General features: G+C 30.8%; 1 protein-coding gene across 1 annotated transcript in view; it reads left to right on the forward strand.

Moving 5' to 3' along the window:
- Positions 1–16,355, forward strand: part of LOC145305349 (cell adhesion molecule Dscam1-like) — a 170,263-nt gene that overhangs the window by 67,442 nt on the left and 86,466 nt on the right. Inside the window, exons 20-21 of the mRNA XM_080146966.1 lie at positions 15,364–15,436; positions 15,819–15,944. Coding sequence (XP_080003092.1) covers positions 15,364–15,436; positions 15,819–15,944 — 199 coding nt within the window. The remainder of the gene's footprint in view (positions 1–15,363; positions 15,437–15,818; positions 15,945–16,355) is intronic.

Below are 16,355 nucleotides of genomic sequence, written 5' to 3' on the forward strand. Positions count from 1 at the left end.
ATTTTGTGTTGTTTTTTAATTAACTTTGTCTGTCCTTCAGTGGAGAAATGTGATTTTTCTCGGCTGTTATTCTGGAAGATTTTTTCTGAAGATTCCCTGTACCAAATGAGTTTCTAGTATATACTTTACATGATTCAAAAAAAAAATCTTAAAACGCATAAAAAAATATTTAAAAGTTTTTGAGATTTTAAAACACAGCCAAGTCGCTGGTTATACATTTACATATATTTATAGATTTATTATTGGAATCACTGAAAATATGCTCTAAAATTAATTTTGTCCTTACATGTTTTATGCTTCGCTACTTTGCCTCATCCCTAATTTAATGGGTTTGGTTATGTTTGTATATGAATGTGTGTTTTTGTGTGTGTGAGTGTGTATGTGAGTGTGTGTTTGTGTGTGTGTGGGAAAGGGGATATTGGTTTGTGGAATTGAAAGGAAACATATTATTCCGCTTTAATGGACAATATTCACTATTTATCTGTCTATCTATCTATCTATTTGTCTATCTATCTGTTTATATGTCAATCTATCTATCCAGCAGTCTTTATTGAAAACTAACTTACCTCCTGTAAAATGTGCCCAAGTGTTTTTATGTTTACCTATTGTAATATTTTTTGTTCTCCAACTATTTATTTTTTTATTTTCAAAGAGTTTAAGTTTTTAGGACTATTTTACCTACCAAAGCCCAAAATAGAGAATGAGAAAAAAAAACTTCTCAAAACCTATATATACTTACTTAGAAAGAAAATCCTCACTGTTACAGCAGTTAGCAAGATTTTTTGGGGCAAAATAATAAAAAGCTACATCCATTATTTAAGGATAATTGCAAAAGTACTTTCCATTTGGAAATATACATTTTACTTATAAAAATGTATTCATAAAACCATATGTAATAGATATCTGATCATTAAAACCATATCCTTTTTTCTTTCTTTATTTCTTGATGATTCTGTAATATGTTGATCCCCCCTCTTATGTTTAACCCTCTATTAATGATTCTGTAATATGTTAAGCCAACCCCCCTTCCTCTTATGTTTAACCCTCTACTGATGATTCTTTAATATGTTGAGAAATGGTTTGAGACCATTCATGTAATTTTATACGCAATATACACTCAAAAAAAGGGTTTTATCTTTCATTTTTAAATACTAAATATTTTACTTAATTAGAAAATTAAAAGATAAAAAGAACTGCTTTAAAGCAAAAAAAGAACCGGAAATCTATCTGAATATTCATTTTAAATTAGATATAAGAGATAGGCTTCAGAGAAATATTTAAGAGTTCTTCTAATTAATAAGCCTGTTAATCCCTTTTACTGCCCATGTTTTATCTTTTTACATTCCAAATCATATTATCTCTAATGAATTTTTACAGTGTCCATAGAAGGATGAAGAAAACATAAAAAGCATTCAGTTTGCTGAATATTATAACCAGATAGATTTTTATATATATAAATATATGGATAGATCTTGATGTACAGAATTTAAAAATTATATTTTCTAAAACATTGCATATGAAATTTTTATAGTATAAAAAATCTTGAAGAAATGTCAAAAATTGTAATCTTTTTAGAAATTATATAATATTTGTCAAAAATAAAAAAAAAATATAGATTTGAACAGCCCAAGGAGGCTATCAATAAAGCTCTGATTTAATGTAATATCTGCAATCAATAATATTTTATAGAATAACACATAGTACCAGTACAGAAGCTTTACTGCTACAAAAATATGAAAATATTTAAAAATGTAGATTTTTGTGTGGCATGATGGTGCAAAAATGAAAGGAGAAGTGTGCAAATAAAATCAGGAAACAAACATCCGGCCACCAGAGGATATGCTGCCAGGAAATGTGATTTTATTTTCAATATTCATGTTTATGAAATGTTTTAAATATTTAAGAAATATATTTATATCCTTTTTAAATTTATCTATAATAGGTGTAAGCAATTATATTATGGCTAGTTTTCATCAAGCTATAAGTTTGAGTCTTGATAAAAAATCACATAGAAAAATATAATTCAATGTATTATTAAATATTTTATTAATTTGTGGTTGAAGAAAAAGGGTACAAACATTTTAATGCATTATGATAATACTAGTAGCTACGCCCCCTAGAAGCCTCTAGGGGCACTTAAGGAGGGGGAAAAGTCGACCTCATCCCATTTTAATTTGAGTTTCAAAAGAGTAAATTTATATTAATTTGGGGGGAGAGGGGTGAAGACATTAGCGAGATCCTTTGGGGCAGACAAAAAACGCTTACTACTTTATATAATAGGATAGTTTGAACTATGAGAAACCGACATCTATACATTTATAAGTAGCTGAGATGCTTAAAAAATTCTAGTAAACTTAAAGTGGATACGATTGTAGAGAAAGTAATTTTATGCTAAGTTTAGATTAGGTAAGGTTAAGTATGGGGTTAGTAGAGCCCTTACAGAGTAAAGAGAAAAGATATGTAAGAGAGGCCTTTGGATTTGATGTTTTTTTTAAAGAATAAAGAACTAAAATGTCTAATATAATCTAGCAATATCCTTCTATCCATGAAAAAAAAATGAGTAGAGGGTGGAAAAAGTAATAGAGAAATTGGAAAGAGGGATATTCACATGCTAAGAATAAAATAGAGAAACTTCATTGTAGAGGAGAACCATATTAGTGAAGCTGTTTGCAAGACAGACAGACAGACATATACATACACAGTAAGATATATAAGTTGGAAAGAATTTTAATGTTAGAGGGAGATTTTAAATCTGCATCAAATTGTAAGGATTTTTATAAAATTAATTTTTCGTATAATTCTTTTTCTAAAAGCGGAAATACAATTTAAGTTAATTAATTTTGACATCTGTGATTGGTGGATTGAAAACTATCTGCGCTCTGATTGGAGAAGCTTAAGTGCCGTACATCATTCAACCAATTAGAGGGCAGGTAGTTTTCAATCCACCTATCACAGATGTAAAAATTAATTAATTTAAATTGTATTTCCGCTTTTAGATAAAGAATTATACAAAAAAACGAATTTTATAAAAAAAAAATCCTTAAAATTTGATGCAGATTTCAAACCTTCCTCTAACATTAAAATTCTTTCCAACTTATATATCCTATTACACAGATCCCTTTCATATAATCTACTGAAATGTGGTATTTACAAAGTTTAACAATCAAAGGATATTGATCTGTGCAGTCAATACATTTTATGAATGCAGACTGTCACATCAGTTTTGTTTAAACCTATGTCTACTTTATAATGGCTTAAAAGTATTTGCCAGTTGAATCAGATGGATTACATATGCTCTAATATTATACTTCTCATGTTGGCATACATATGTGTTATAAAAATGTTTATGTTTTATCAAATAAGCTACCACTATAGAGTATTAATCAAATATTATTTTTAAATTGTTTCTTGATTTACATATTGTTTATTACCTAGGTTAACAAAAGCAGACAACCAACCTTTAGAATAGATAACATACACTTTGCCTTAATGTCATAAATATAGATTTAAACAAACAAATAAGTAATCTAAATGTTATCTATAATACAAAGTAGCTTGATGTCTGTCCGTCTGTCTGTCTGTCCCTTAAGATCTCAATAACAACTGAACCGATTGAATTCTACTCTTTAGGCTATATATCTATTGTTCCTGTGGTGGTTTTAAGCTATTTTCTGGAGGGGTGGGACACCCCTAACCCCCCCAAAAACTAAATTATCCCCTCCCCATTTACTTTGGGAGGGGGGAAGTTAGTTCACATACCAGTAGTACTTAATTTTTTTTTAATTGCCTCTTGGGGCAAAGCCCCTAGAGGCTAAGGGAAAAGCCGCTGGTTTTTTTTTTACATAGTATAACAATGTCTGACTGTTTTTTGGATGAAGCTTAAGACCTTAAATTCAAAGGACTTTTCATATATTTCTACCTACTGGCCATACAAAAAATGGAGGCTTTTTTCTTGTGGGTGAGCAAATTCCTCTCCTGAAAAATAAATTTCTACCTCTTTTTTAGGAAAAGCCCCAAAAAGAAAAAAGCTTTCACTTAGAAGGGAAGCCACTAGTTCATGTTAGAAAGGGACAATAATATGAAGGATTAATTGTCTAATATTGATAAATCTATTGGATATATGAAACGAAGCTTGTAAAATTGAGAAGTAAAATTTACATCTATGGGTATATGAACATTTTGTCTGTCTATATTTAGTGAGAAACAAATTCTGCATTTATGTTTATGGAAAAAGGAGTTAGATTAATGCTTCACAAATTTCCCCTTTTTAATGAAAGGAAACCTCTTATATTTATTTAGCTCTAACCTGGAGTAATGCTGTATTATAGTGCACTGTTCTTTTATACTTGAAGAGACCGACATAGAGAGAGAGAGAAAAAAAAACAAGAATCAAAACCTAAATTTTAATGGACAAACAAACTAACAGAGTGAGTTAATTAGTAGCTTATCATTAGCAATAGGTCATGTTTGACATATATTTTAAACAGCGGATCTTAAGGGACAGATAGACGGACGGTCAGACAGACATCATTCTACTCTGTATTATAGATGGTAATATATAGTAGGCATACTGATTGACAGACGGACATTTGGAATTATAGAGCGGATGGGAAAAAGAGAAAAAGGTTGTAAATACTTGTTTCCAAGAATTCGATTGATCGCAAAAATTTCAATTTCCACTAAAGTTTCTTTTTGAACATCTCCTACAGGATACATATATATGTAATTATTTTAAACTTTTTCAATTACGTCATAACTTGAAAATGTTACGGATGAAAAAGACACACATTAATAATATTCTTTAGAATCGCAGCTACTCTAAAATTTTAATTCTAAAGTCTGATGGTACATTAAACAACTTTTAAAGTATGACATTTCTGTGCAAAAAGTTTATTTTACTTAACTATTTAGAATGTTACATTCTTATTATTGCTCCAGTACTTTTGGAAATTAACGTCTGTGTGTTCATAACATGTGTTTATAATAATTACATGATAATTTTCAAGAAAGCTTTGTATTTGTTCTTGTTAAGTTTTGGTTTATGTGTTCTTAATAAATTTCTTTAAAAATTTTCCATGTGAATAAAGCCTAAGTTTTTTTTTACAGAATATAAAATAAGGTACTGACCATCCTGCTGGATCTTTAAATGTGTAGCCGTTGGCGTGGCTGTAGCTGTGGCCGTAGTCATGGCTGTGGCTTTAGCAACGCTTTAGCCACACTAACGGACTGTGGTCACTTTTAGCGTGGTTAACCACGCTACGACTACGACCACGCATTGCCAATATGATTTAAAGATCGCATTTTTTTTTGTGGCCACGGCAACGCGTGGTTAATATGATTTAAAGATCGCTATTAGGTTGGTGGCTGTAACTCTGACCACGACTACGGCAACGGCTACGCTTTTAAAGATCCAGCTCTGATCTGTGAGGGGAAAAGCCTCTAGTTTAATCAATCTTAAAAGGATTTCACTTTTGTGAGGTGTGTAAGAAAATAGGCAAAATGTTTTATTTCACAAGTGGACCAGGAAATGACCACAGTTTGTTTTTACTTTTTATGTGGAAACGGGGAGAGAGGGTAAAGATTGAGCCAGTGACAAAATAATTACGGGGACTAGGTAAAAATACATGATTTGTTAAAACCTATAAGCTATGTCTCTAAGAACTCTAAAGGAACTTACTCAAGTTGAAATTTTGGTTTTAAAAGAAAAGTTTAATAATTCGGGGGGGGGGGGGGGAGGTGGTTTATCTAAGGAGAGTGAAATTACCCCGGATTTACTGGCAAGGAAAGAGTTCTAATAATAGGAAAATTCAGACCAAACATTTTAAATTGAAAATGATTAATTTAGTATGAATTCGAAAAAACATACAGGGAGTAAGGTTTTAGATCAAATTTTGGAGGGTAATATCACCACTATATTTACCTATGATGTCGTTAGATGAGGACTGTACAAATGGTCCAATAGATAAAAAGAAGAATTTTCTAAAAAGTGAATTAAGATGATTGCAAATTGATTTCTTCAGTCTACACGAGATTTACAGGATTAACTTGGAGTTTTTCGGTTGTACAGCTTTTCTATAACTTAGACATCTTCATACGTCACTGGGTCACTATGTTATTATACTTTAACTATTAAATATTCTTCTTATTTTACATTAGTTTTAAGCAAAAGCTTATTCATAACTCACTTTGTCGATCAATACTTATAATTAGACAGATTTTGATTGAAGATTCTCTCAACTAAAGTAGAACCTTTATATAGTGCCTATAAAAATGACATCATACTGGCCTACCATAGGTCAATTAAAATGTATACTTGCCTGCCATTGGTAGTCTGTGTATTGGCATATCATTGGTTATTGTATGGCGTTCTTTTTTTTATAGGCACTATAAAGAGCTATAAATTCCATTAATTTTACTTTACTCTGTAGCTAAAAAAGAGTTCTATTTGAAGTTTTTCTTAATCTAAAAGTAAGTTTGTATGTCCTTTCAAAATTATATTTCCTAGCTTTGCTACTTTAGGATGCTATCATCTATCTAAAATCATTTCTAAAATGTTTGTTTTTTGTTACCAATAAGACGATTGTTTTTTTTCCCCTCCAACTATAATTTGAAGATTGGATTTTTTGTCTTATTTTAATATTTAAATCAATTTTGAAATTTAGTTTTTACTTGACAGCTCAGTTTTTAGTAGAACCCAAAGACTTTATCAAATAGATAGCCTAGATCTATCCCGGAACCAATTTGAAGCTTCTTTGAATAGGAGAACTTAATTAGTTAATTTTTGAGCGAGTTCTAACCATATATTTTTAATCCTATTTTGTCTGAAGATCTCCAAAAATACTGGTCCGAGTGGATTGTACTTTTCAGGAAAGCATTATAAATGTGTGGTTCTGACTCCCCCCCCCCTCCTAGAAGTTAGGGGTGCATCCGCTAGTAATATATAATGTAGAGTTGATATCAAACTATATCAAACATTTTGTTGGAGTTAAACTGCCATTAATTATAAGTAAAATTTTTTTTGGTTAAAAATCTAATTCATTTTCAATAGTTACATTTTTTTCTAAAGCATCTAGAAAAATTTAATAGATTTAATCTTAAATCATCTTTCTCTATTAGTTAAGCTATTAAAGTATAAGAATAGAGGAGACATGAGGTATAGGTAACTCTGCTCTCAAGGAAGAGACCCCATCAAGATTTTGTATTGGGTGTTTAAAATCAACTAATAGCGTCGGAAATAAAAAAAAACAGCAGAGTCCCTACAAAGTGAAAAAAAAGCAATTTGCTAGCTGACGAGAAGGGTTGTTCCACTTAGAACAGGTATTTGTCTAGATTAAAAGTCTATACTTACATATACAATTATTGTTTAACTTTATCTTAGTTTTTCTTTCCTCTTAAATTTAAGCAACGTCATTCTGTGATATGTAACATATGTTCTGGATACATCGATAGACAGATAGATTGATAGATTAGTAGACAGATAGAGTGATTGAAAGATAGATTGATAGTCAGATAGATTGATAGTCAGATAGAATGATAGTCAGATAGATTGATAGTCAGATAGATTGATAGTCCAGTAGATTGATAGACAGATAGGTTTTTGACAGATAGACTGATATACAGATAGATTGATATACAGATATATTGATAGACAGAATGATTGATAGACATAAAGATTGATAGACATATATATTAATAGACAGCCAGAATGATAGACAGATAGATTGATAGACAGATAGATTGATATACAGATAGATTGATAGTCAGATAGATTGATATACAGATAGATTGATAGACAAATAGATTGATAGACAGATAGATTGAGAGACAGATAGATTGATAGACAGATAGATTGATAGACAGCCAGAATGATAGACAGATAGATTGATAGACAGATAGATTGATATACAGATAGATTGATAGTCAGATAGATTGATATACAGATAGATTGATAGACAAATAGATTGATAGACAGATAGATTGATAGTCAGATAGATTGATAGTCAGATAAATTGAGAGACAGATAGATTGATATTCAGATAGATTGATAGACAGATAGATTGATAGTCAGATAGATTGATAGACAGATAGATTGATAGACAGATAGATTGATAGACAGATAGATTGATAGTCAGATAGATTGATAGACAGATAAATTGATAGACAGATAGATTGATAGTCAGAGAGATTGATAGTTAGATAGATTGAGAGACATATAGATTGATAGTCAGATAGATTAATAGACAGATAGATTAATAGACAGATAGATTTGATAGACAGATAGATTGATAGACAGATAGATTGATAGATAGATAGATTGATAGTCAGATAGATTGATAGACAGATAGATTGATAGACAGATAGATTTGATAGACAGATAGATTGATATACAGATAGGTTTTTGACAGATAGACTGATATACAGATAGATTGATAGACAGATAGATTGATAGACAGATAGATTGATAGACAGATAGATTGCTAGACAGATAGATTGATAGACAGATAGATTGATAGACAGATAGATTGATATACAGATAGGTTTTTGACAGATAGATTGATATGCAGGTAGATTGATAGTCAGATAGATTGATAGACAGATAGATTGATAGACAGATAGATTTGATAGACAGATAGATTGATAGACAGATAGATTGATATACAGATAGGTTTTTGACAGATAGATTGATGGCCAGATAGATTGATAGACTGATAGATTTATAGAAATATAGATTGATAGTCAGAGAGAATGATAGCAGATAGATTGATAGACATAAAGATTGATAGACAGATAGATTGATAAACATATATATTAATAGACAGCCAGAATGATAGTCAGATAGATTGATAGACAGATAGATTGATAGATAGATAAATTGATAGAAATATAGATTAATAGACAGATAGATTGATAGAAATATAGATTGATAGTCAGAGAGAATGATAGACAGATAGATTGATAGTCAGAGAGAATGATAGTCAGATAGATTGATAGTCAGATTGATTGATAGACAGATAGATTCGATAGATAGATAGATTGATAGACAGATAAATTGGTAGAAAGATAGATTGATAGTCAGATAGATTGATAGTCAGATAGATTGATAGATAGATAGATAGATTGATAGAAAGATAGATTAACATACAGATAGATTAATTTATAGACAGTATATATAAATTCAAAAATATCTCATAAAACAGTCAATTATAGAGTAGCTACGTTGGTAAAAAGTACGTAAAAGAAAATTGTTGTATAAAACTTTATTCTCAATCTTATTCAATCCAATCTGTTACAATGACGTATTAAGTCAGGGATACAGAGACAGGACAATAGATGATTAATTACCCCCCCCCCCCAAAAAAAAAAAAAAAATATTTATATATCTATAAAAAATTAGATTACTTACAAAATATAAAACTCTAGGAATCCTGAAGCTAAAGAGCTAAAGGTTGTACTTTTAGGCTATTTTTATGACTTCCCCCTCTTCTAAAGGTTAGGGATAAAGTTACTAGTTTTAATATTAAATGACAAAGTTTCTAAAATTTAATTGCACATTGCTTCTGTTTCTATCTATTAATCAATCTACCTAAGCATTTCATCTTTTAATTCAAAAAGTCCGTCCTACCATCACAGTTATCAGTGAACAGTTATCAAAACACCAAAATCAGATTCCGGAGGAATCGAACCCAAACATATTAAGGGATATACATCCCTTATATCTCAAAAAACCAAAATCAGATTCCGTAGGAATCGCATATGACTCGTATATATATATATAAGGATTCTCTGTATCCTTTCTCAAGAATAAAATTCAGATTCCGTAGGAATCGAAACCATTGTCACCCTACTCCTTGTTCACCTAGGTACTTACCTAGGTTTTTTTCATTCTTATCGTTTCTTATTTTCGTTTTATTTATATTTTCGTTTATTTGTATCCCCGTTTGGATTCCGGGGTTGGACAGTCGTTGTCGGGATATTTACCGTTGCCCTGAAATTATTAGTGTGAAATAATCCTTAAACAAGGACAGAATTTCACACTAAAATCAAATAATTTGTTATACAGGAACCAGTCAAGACAGGGTTGCCAAGGGAGCACAACGGGAATAGCAACTTCTCACGAATGCTTCGGTTCCCTAATTGTTTCGAACTTATGCTTGGAGGAGTTGCAACCAATAGTAGGAGGATGTCTGAATCACGCAGCAAGATATCGTATTTATTTATTGTTAAGATTTGTATTTACACATATAACATTGTATCGGCTTGGCAAGGGTCAAAGTACACCAGTGGCTCCACAACCCTTAAAGGGTTATGCCAACTATCTGGTACAATGTTGCATGGAATTTTTCTTGTAAAATGATATTTATATCCTATATGAACTTGGCTTGGTAACTAGGTGGAGATGAAGTTCGGCCAATTCCATGCTAGGTACCTAAATAACTGTTATTTTGCAATTGGTTATACTATTCTTCGTCCAAACTTGAAACCAATAGAACCTAACCAGAAGACCCAAACCAATCAAAGCATAGTAACCTTTAAATTGCCATATATCAAATAAAAAATATGTTGTACCTATGAGGAAAATAAATCTTATCTTATCTTATCTTAATTGTTTAATCTATCTGTCTATCTATCTTAATTTGTATGACAAAGTGTCTCAAAAATCAGCCATGTGACGTCATAAAAATGAGGGAGATGAGAGGATAAGTTGGAAAGAAAACCTCTATAAAAGAGATGGATAATCACTCATTTTTATGACGTCACATGGATGATTTTTTAAACACTTTGTCCCCCTACCTTAATTTTCTTGTCTTTCTATCAATCTATAAATCTGAGTATCTATCTATATCATTGCAAAAAAAAACAGAAACATGCCAAAAATTATGAAACCTAATGCAAAACAAATATTGCAAAACATATGCTTCTAGCAATTTAAGATTATTTATATTTTTATTATATAAAGATTATCTTTTTATAGAAATTAATTTAGATAAAGATCTACCCGGGATTAATGCAAAGTTAGGATCTTCAGAAAAAAAGTTCAATCAAAGGGTTGATTGTCTGAAACAATTTTAACCATATACTCCATGCACATCATTCATTAAGATTTGGTTCAGATAATATGAAAATATTATCTTCTTAACTGCTAATGGGGTTTAAAGGGTTTTGAGATCTTTAAGGATAGACAAAAAAAACCTTATTAATATATGACATAGGTAATGTACGACTTCTAAATGAAATTAAGCTTCTTCTTTAATATATAAAACTTTATTTGTTCGTTTGATCGATTGTATAATTTGTTAAGTTTCACTTTCGTGGATTTTGTCAGTCTTGTTAGATTCAGGGAGGGAGCGAACATTAAACTGTAAATTGTATTGGTACTCAAAGTTTTATTCGTTGACTCAAAAACTTTGGGTACTTTAATTGAGTTTTGATAGGTTTGTAGTTGACCATTGTCTTATCCCTTTAGACCCTGGTTAAAGTATATAATTTGAAGGTGTGTATCTCTTTGTTTGAAAGTTTATAATATCAAATTTAGTTTCAAGTCTACTTATGCATACAACCTTTAGGGAGGGAGGGGACATTGGGCTGTTTATTACACTAGTCCCCAAAGTTTTGTAATAACGTTTTTTTCTTCATTTCCTCAGCAACGTTGGGGAGTTTTGGTGAATTTTTATTGGTTGGTTAATTAAGTGTCCAAACGGCTTAACAACTAATTATAATCTTAAGTAGGGGTAATTTTGTGTAATATTAATGGGTATGTACATCACTTTATCGACCATTGTCTTATCCCTTTACATCCCTGATACAACTTCCCTGTTAGCCTACAATCATTGTGTTCACAAAAAATCACTGTGAAAATTGATAGCTTTTTGCCATTGCAATTTTAATGGATTACAACGACTTTTAGGATATAAAAGTGGTGATTGATAACGTGTTATTACAAAAACTGATAATAGTATTTCATGTCGACCAAATGGAGTTATCCAAAGTAATTATGCTTACATAATATCGATATGAATATTAATAATTTAATAAAATCATTTATCTAACCAAATTATAAAGAAATTGAATGCTAAAGAAATATAATTTGGGAGAGTTTTAAGCTATATAAAAATAACAGTTTTGTTTATGGATATTGTATAACTATCATGACTACAATTACTGCATGCTAGTTTCAACTTAGATGGATAATACAAAAATTGTCTTATTTAAATGGTTAAAAACGTTTTTAAAATTGTTTTCTCGTATTCATTCGAATCCGGTGGATAGGAACCGGTTCTCATCAATACGAAAAAACTATGTCTAGCATCGTATTATATCCAGCTTTCTACGATTATAAAAATGTACAATCATAAGATTAAAACCAGTTTTTTAGCCCGTGCCTTCGGCACCTCGGGTAAAAAACTGGTTTTAATCTTATAATCGCACATTCTATATCCGCGAAAAGCCGTTTATAATACGATGCGAGAAATAACTATTAAATTTTTCTAATGCAACTAATTGTAAATGGGAAAGAAAATGTAACTGCTCAGTGTTCATTTAGTCATCTATTGTTAAGAACCCTTCCTTTTTGTCTATCCATATATGTTTATCTGTATATCCATCCATTTATCTATCTAATTATATCTTTATACTTTTAATAATGTCCAGATAATTATATTAAACTAGAGGCTCCGCCCCTACAGGTTTAATTACAATATATTTTATTTTTTCCAATATATAATTGTCTAATGCTATCTACATATAAATATATTTATCTATCCTCCAAAATGTATTGTATATTATATTGCTTTTAAAAGGTGCTATGTGTCGGATAGTCTAAATCAATTTGGCGTGGCAGTAGTTCAACCAAAACAAGGATGACTACATGAATAAAAGCTTTGATATAAATAAATCGACAAACGAACATCAACAATCAGTCAAAGGGCAAATCATCATATATAGGTTTTGCCAAAATAAATTATGTATATCATAATTATTTAAAAACAGAATGTTTAATTTAATCGTTCTTACATTTTTAGTCCTCCTTATAGAGATGCTTCACTTTATGCCTAAACTTAAATTAGGAATCTCCATTTCGAAAGTCAACAGAATAAGATAATAATATTATTTTAAATGTATGTATTAAAATGGCACTGAAATGAACTCCCTTTTAGAACTGATTTTATAGATGACATAACATCGATATGTCATTTTGTATTATTGATATCAACTATATGGCAATAAATAAAGTGGCCTTGGCTGACATATAATCGAAATAACGACACACACATTTTAATCTGGATATTAATATGCTGTTGAAATGCCACGCCCCGAATTGTTTCCAACTTTGCTGAATATCAATTTATATACCTTTCAATAGTATACAGCGATTTTATATAAATTCATATTTTTATCGATCTAAAATATCATTTACTGAAATGAAATATATATAACTAGCGGCTACGCCCCTAGAGGCACTTTGATAACCCAATTTCTTGTTTTAAATTTTAAGAAAAATTGGGGGGGGGGGGGGGTAACGAAATTTTTTTGTGGGGGGGAAGGGGGTGAAGACCCCCCCCCCCATTTTTTATTTTAGTCAAAAAAATTCAATATCTGCGGAAAGCTGTCTTTACGATGCTATAAATAACTGCTATATCACTCCATTCTAATGATGTAAATAACCTATCAGACATCCCGCCACCGAAACCAAACCTTCTAGCTTGGAATTTTTAAATTAATTTTAACATAAGAGACAGATAGATAGATAGATAGATAGATAGATAGATAGATAGATAGATAGATAGATAGATAGATAGATAGATAGATAGATAGATAGATAGATAGATAGATAGATAGATAGATAGATAGATAGATAGATAGATAGATAGATAGATAGATAGATAGATAGATAGATAATCTTATCGTTTATGCAAAAGGAATAATAATTTTAGGCATGTTTGTCTACTATTGCATAATGATGGATGGATAGATATGTTTGTTTAATATTGCATCCATTTTTAAGATAGATAGATGGATATGTTAAAGCTGAACTTATTGTTAAATCACAATTCAGTATAAAAATATATATGTAACTAAATCTATAAATACAAATGTATAAACTTACAACCTATATCCTCTTGTTGAATCCTTTTTTGTCTGCTAGCGGATTACTTACTTTTCATTTGTAGCAACTTGGCTGTGTTAATATTCCCGACGCTATTGGTTGATTTTCAAAGACCCAATCAAAAGTCGGGACAGGGTCCTCGGAGTGGGGAGATACAGTTATTTAATTCTCCCCCTCTATTGTTTTACTCTAATAGATTAGATAGGTAGAAAGGTCATAATTTAAAGTTGCATAAAGCCATAAAACAGAAAATAAATATATAGTTAGCTAGAACGATAGATGGATTGAAGGATAGATAGATAGATAGACTTTACATAATTCTGGCTTATTTGTTTAATAATGCATCTCATATGATGCAAAAAATGATATTAATATATTAAGAAAGTTATGCCTCACAAGAACGGGGATTTTGCACCATAAGAAAAACTTTAGAGCTTTCAAACAAAAAGTGTTATTATTATGTTATTAGGTCATTTCGAACCTCAAAAAATTTTTTACTTGTGCTATAATACAAAAAATAATAATTTCAGTTGAATTATTAATTTTTTATTGTTATATCAAGGGTTGGCAATCCGAATCCGAAATCTGCCCAAGTTTTGGACCCAGAATCCGAATCCGTAATTTAAATTGCGGATTCGGATTGTTAATTTTTATGACTTTTGTAGCACTTAAAAAAAATTTATTTAAAATAACTACATGAAGTAAAAAGGTGGGTAGCATTAATTTTTTATTTCACAGTATAGCTTTTTATGCTTATTTTAGGTTAGTTTGGGTTATCTAAAGGTTAAAATATGTCCGCTGTATGGGCTACAAAAATTTTTTTATTTATAAAGAGACCTTTAAAAATATTGCTAGAATCCGCTATCCACAATCCAAAAATCCGCAAAAAAACACAAGATTCTGCAATCCACAGATTAATCCCTATTTTTGGTTGGATTTTTGGGCCGATTGCCAACGCTATTTATATCCATCTCCCAAAAAATAGTTGCATAAGCATCTCAAAATAAAATATTAAAAGATAATTTTGTATCTAGAATACAAAGTAGAATTATGTATAATTTGTCCAATAAAATCTCGGTAACTGACCTATTTACGAGACCCAATACCATAGTTCAAAAAAAGACTTGGCTTTCAATTTATTAACACATCATAAGATTTAAGATAATTGTTTACTGTATATGACTCTACTGTCTTTAAGTATTTAAAGCTTGTTTATAGCTGCGCTACTTAAAGTAATAATTGTCCTTGTTTTTTTGCAGGTTCTCTACCGCCCGAGTTTAAATCCACATTTGACAAGAAGACAATGGTCGAGGGTCCTTCTTTATCTCTAAGGTAAAGACACATGAGAAGAACCATATCGGTTAGTGTTAAGCGAGATTATTTGATCTACACAGACAGAAAGACGCACACCCTGTTATTTTTAAATACGGATTTTAATTTTTTTCAAATTTTTATTGTATTTGTCACACTACTTTTTAACATTACTAGCAGCTACGCCCCCCAGAGGCCTCTTGGCACTTGAGGGAGGGGAAGCCAACCCTCCTTTTCAATTTTAGTTTTAAAGAAAAAGTAAATAGTTTTAAACCTTCCTAGGACCATTGAAAAGCTACATTATAAAGGAGAACCAAATAGGTTCAAGGGTTAGCGAGATCCTCCGCTACAGACAAAAAAAAACACATAATACTTTATATGATAGGATTATTGATGTTTTTAGTTGTTTGGTCAGTGGTAGCCCCCCACCTTCGGTCAGTTGGAGTGTAGACAATGTTCCTATTAACCCTGCGGGCACAGTTAGTCATAGAGAGACTGTCCTATCTCAAGAAGCTTTTCCTATGGACAAGTAAGATTTATCTATCTGTCCATCCATCAATATAGTAGTCTATCTATCTGTCTAGGTTCATGATTGGTCAGGAGATGGGATAGTTGTCAGCCATTTTGTTGTTTATCTATCTATCAATCTATCTATATATGTACCTATCCAGGGTCATGATTGGTCAGTTTCTGCGTGGAGATGGGGTAGTTGTCAGCCATTTGTTTTTTATCTATCAATCAATCTTTCTATATATCTACCTATGCAGGGTCATAAATGGTCAGTTTCTGCATGGAGATGGGGTGGTTGTCAGCCATTTTGTTACTATCTATCTATCAATCTTTCTATATAACTAGCTACCTATTCAGGGTTATGATTTTTCAGTTTCTGCGTGGAGACGGGGTAGTTGTCAGCCATTTTGTTTTTTTATCTATCTATCAA

This window comes from Acartia tonsa, chromosome 14, assembly GCF_053477335.1.
Source record: "Acartia tonsa isolate MP-2025a chromosome 14, ASM5347733v1, whole genome shotgun sequence".
In the NCBI taxonomy this organism is placed as follows: Eukaryota; Metazoa; Arthropoda; class Copepoda; order Calanoida; family Acartiidae; genus Acartia; species Acartia tonsa.